General features: G+C 34.9%; 1 protein-coding gene across 1 annotated transcript; it reads right to left on the bottom strand.

The window, feature by feature from the left end:
- Positions 1-2,134: 2,134 nt before the first annotated feature.
- LOC127096418 (uncharacterized) lies at positions 2,135-2,857 on the bottom strand. Its single transcript, XM_051034991.1, has 3 exons — positions 2,713-2,857; positions 2,556-2,625; positions 2,135-2,453 (listed from the first exon to the last, which is right to left on the bottom strand). The coding sequence occupies exons 1-3, from the start codon at positions 2,855-2,857 to the stop codon at positions 2,135-2,137; spliced, it is 534 nt and encodes a 177-aa protein (XP_050890948.1).
- Positions 2,858-4,737: the final 1,880 nt, after the last annotated feature.

The raw sequence follows: 4,737 nt of genomic DNA, 5'->3' as shown, positions 1-4,737 counted from the left end.
TGTTTTATCTATTTTTCTCTTTGATGAATGCATGTTGATGAGAGTTTGTTAGGTTTGTTTCTCTTTCTGTGTTTGCAATTGATCATTATCTTCGGTGACTGTTCGATGAATCTTCCGGTGGCTATATTTGCATCGTCACCATTTGTTTTGTTTCTTCTCTTCTTTCTGATTTTACATTTTTTACGGTGACATGTGCACTCTCCAGTACACGCTCATAACCAAATGACTGTGAAATGTAAATGTTTAGTATCATGACTATGTTGTATCTTGCAGCGTTCCTGTATCCTCGAGTTCGACGGTGCATCAAGTGGAAATCTTGAAAACTCTGGTGCAGGACTGGGCACTCAAACAAATAATTCTGCTGAGTATCAAGGTTAAATTTGGGGAATGAAAGAAGCCCACACAAATGAATTACCAATTAATAGAATCATTATTTTCACATTTGCATTTGGAATGACCATAAATTTAATGAATCTTATATTTTTGCAGTTGGCCAAGTTGAAGAAGACTATTACTACTACTGATCGTCTATGATGTGACAGCATGCCACTGTAAAAAACAACTATTGGCAACTATGTTACTTTTCTTGTTTAGATTGTGCCTACTAGTTAAGCATTTAGGGTATTCTTACATTTGACACACTGCATGTCAGTGGTGAAATTCGGTTTGCAATTTTTGAACATTTTTGCTTTAGGGGCTTAAAAATGCTGCTGCTTTTGATGTTTGGATTTTATGTTTGGATGTTATGTGAATGTTTCTGAATTTACTATTTTCTGCCTTCATTCGTTTGTTTAGATCTTATAATCTCTTGTGCTATGTGACGACACTTATTCGTGTTTTGATGTAATGACCCCAAAAAGGAACTTGGTTAAGTTGTTTAACAGACTTTATTTCTTGTAATTTTCTTTGTACTTGCTCTTTACACAAGATGGCGAGACCATAAGGACATGTGTGATAAAAACAAAGACTTGTTGGGTGTACGAGGAGTTTCAAGCATGTTGTGCAAGACACATATAACATGCAAACACATATAACATGCAGCAGTAAAAACAAGGTGAATAAAATTCAGTGCATTCAAAAGATAGGCATAAGCATGCAAAGTGAATGGCGATATTGGTGTTTGTTGCTCCAAAAGTAAGTTTCCACGCCAATATGATCTAGAAGCTAAATTAGCAATTCTACTGTACTTGATTTTGGCTCTGGATCGAGATAAAGTAACTTGATTTTTCATAGACCAAGGGATCAAATCAGCTCCAAGATATATACATACCCTAACATAGACTTTATGGTGTCTAAGACATCCACTCCAGTTGGATTGGAATATGAAATGAGTTTATTAATGGAGAATGGATTACTAAGTAGACCAAATGTAAAGATACCCTTAAATGTATTGAATGATTTGATTCAAAACAGTTATGTATTGTGTTTTTGGATCACACATTTGTCGAACGACAAAATATTTGGTCTTGTAAATGTCAACTATTGTAATACTCCGGCAAAGTTGTGGGATTCAGTAGGTTCATGATAAAGATTACAAAAACCATTGAGTTTTCTTAATGTGTTAACTAGTGTAGAAGATGGTTAGTAGGAAGACATATATGCTCCCTCAATCATTTCTTTAAAATATTTCTTTTGTAAAAGAAAAATACCATATGAAAGTCGTGAAACAGATATATATGCAAAGAAAAACTTTTGGTGGCATCTAATTAATAAACTCGTCGAAGTTTAGATTAGAAAACACTTAATTGTATATGGTTGAAGATGAAAATAATGACGATAGAGAGACAGAAGAGAGACAAGATAGATCTAACTAATATTTGAGAGAAACTCTATTAATTTCATTTTTAAATTTTATTACACGTTTGGTTTATACGCACGAATAATAATGCCACATAGGCGAAAAATGTTCATCTGCACTAGATAGGTTAAGCTTAACAAAACTAATACTACAACCAGAAGCTAAACGCCGCTTCTGGAACAGCCACATCAGAAGCTTATACTTTTGATTAATACTACTACTTTTGAATATGTATTACTTCTAACACCATCCTTTAATTCATATTTAACTAACTAAACTCTACAACACCAATTTCATACCTCAGGTGGATAAAATGTCCAGTCTTCACATGTTTAGTCAGAACATCTGCAAGTTGCTTATGAGTACTGCAGTGCATAACTTTGTATAAATATGCTTGCTTCTTCCATGCAGCATTGGATTTTTGGCAAAGCGTATGGCTGATTTGTTGTCAATCATCAGCTTCATAGGCTTGTTCACTTTGATCTTCAGATCTTGCAACAAATTCATAAGGCCAATAGCTTGACACACAGTCAAATCATCTACAATGTAGTCATCTTTACAAGTTGACAATGCAACCAGTGGTTGCTTCTCAGAGAACCAAGAGACAAGACCTCCCAGATACTTGAAAAAATATTCAGAAGTACTTATGTCAAATCTGCCTCCACACCAATCAAAATCAGAATAGCATATCAGTTTTGATTCAGACTTGACACCATAAGGGAATAACACTCCATACTTCAGAGTCCCCTTAATATACCTCAGAATTTTTACAACAACTTGGTAATGTGACCATTTTGGTTTGTTCATAAACCTACATACCATTCCAACTGCATAACAGATGTAAGGTCTGGTGTTACAGAGATATCTTAATAAGCCAACCAACTATTTAAAATTTGTAGCATCTACATTATCACCTTCAACATCATAATCCAACTTGTGATTCGTTTCAATAGGTATGATTGCAGTCTTGCAATTTTTCAGCTCAAATCTCTTCAGAAGTTCAAGTTCATACTTCAGATGATGCAAAATCATATCCTTCTCAGAGTATAAAATCTCCATTCCTATAAAAATATACCATATTTCCCAGATCAGTCATCTCAAACTCATTCATTATCACCTTCTTGAACTTCATTATCTCATCTAGACAACTTCGTGTCAGCAATATGTCATCAACATAGAGACATACCATAATCATATTGCCTTCAGAGGTATGCTGAACATAAACGCCATACTCTATCTCACGCTTTATGAATCCTTGGAGCTTGAAAAATAAATCAATTTTCAGATTCCAAGCTCTAGGAGCTTGTTTCAGTCCATACAATGCTCTATGTAACCTTTATACCATCCCTTCCTGATTCTTTTTCATAAATCCAAGAGGTTGTGACACGTATACCTCTTCTTGCAATGGACTATTTAGAAAGGAAGATTTCACATCCAGATGCATCAGAGGTGGATTTCTATTAACAGCTATAGCAATCACCAATTTGATTGTTTCATGTGTAACTATAGGCGCAAACACTTCAAAGTAATCTAACCTAGATTTATGTAGAAATCCTCTTGCTACTAACCTTGCTTTGTGTTTGCCAATTGATCCATCTGGCTTCAGTTTCACTTTAAAAACCCATCTGACGCTGATGGATTTCTTGTTCTTTGGAAGCTCAGTAAACTCTCGAGTCTTGTTTATTTCTATTGCCTCAAGTTCTTATTTCGTGGCATTCAACCACACTTTCTTCTTGAGCGCTTCTTTAACACTAATTGGTTCAGAGTCTACTAATATGGCACACTGAATAACTTCCCCTTTAGAGTATATCTCAGTGTCTTGCAACATGGAAAACTCTGCAAATCTTTGTGGTATCTGACGAATTCTCTGTGGTCTGGTTTTAGAGGTAAGACCACCTTCAGAAGCTTCACCTTCAGAAGCTCCCCCTTCAGAGGTATGACCCCCGTCAGAGGTTGGATTATCACTATAATCTAAATCATCATTATATTCACCTTCTGAGTCTTCTTCAGATTCAAAGTTACTATCATACTCTGAATCATCTTCGGACTCAGAATCACCATTATAGTTTGACTCATCTTCAGAGGCAGAATCCCCTTCAGAAGTAGATTCTCCTTCAGAGTCAAAAATCTCTTCAGAAGTTAACTCGGGTGTTAACACTATACAAGGGTTGGATTGAGACTCGTTCCATTCACATGCTTATGATTCTTTCATAACAATATCTCTGTTTAATTCCACCTTATAAGTGATTGGACAATAAAGCTTATTGAGTTTGTATGAAAGTATGATGCCTTATACCTACTGACCCCACAACAAGAAGTTGTTATCTTATAGCTTGATGGACAACTTTGATTCAAACATGCTCAAAGCTCTTGAAAATTCAAGTTGAGAAGTGGTGACTTGAACAGTTTGCAATGATTATACTCAAAGATAAGCATTTGGTTATTGTTCTAGATCTTCCATTTATGTTTCTCTGAAACCCTCAAGCACAGAAATGACTTAGCTATGGAAAAACTGAAACACATACTTCTTTGAAGCTTTTACGATTTAATACCACTTCTTTGAAGCTTGAATATTCAACAATGGTGATGATTAACGAGCTATTGAAGATGATTATATAGTGGAAATCAGGTCCCTTTAAGGCAAATGATACCATGTTAGGATTGAATATTTGTTCATTGAGAGAGATGAAAAGAGATAATGAATGAAGAGCAAGATTTTCTTGATGTGTATTGTGCTTTACACTATATTACCTTTTTATTAACCTCACATTACAAGAGTGATCACCTTCTCATACTTGTAGTGTCACTTTGCTAGTTTCAGCTTATGTAGAAGTTAGTTACAAAACCCTAAATAATATTCTAACTATACTAACTACCTCTCTAACTTTGTTAACTTCTTCAACAAACTATTACAACTAGTATTTGGAATGTATTCTCAA

This window comes from Lathyrus oleraceus, chromosome 1 (assembly GCF_024323335.1).
Source record: "Lathyrus oleraceus cultivar Zhongwan6 chromosome 1, CAAS_Psat_ZW6_1.0, whole genome shotgun sequence".
In the NCBI taxonomy this organism is placed as follows: domain Eukaryota; kingdom Viridiplantae; phylum Streptophyta; class Magnoliopsida; order Fabales; family Fabaceae; genus Lathyrus; species Lathyrus oleraceus.
Note: the sequence above shows the minus strand (reverse complement) of the source record. Positions and strands in the feature narration are given on the sequence as shown.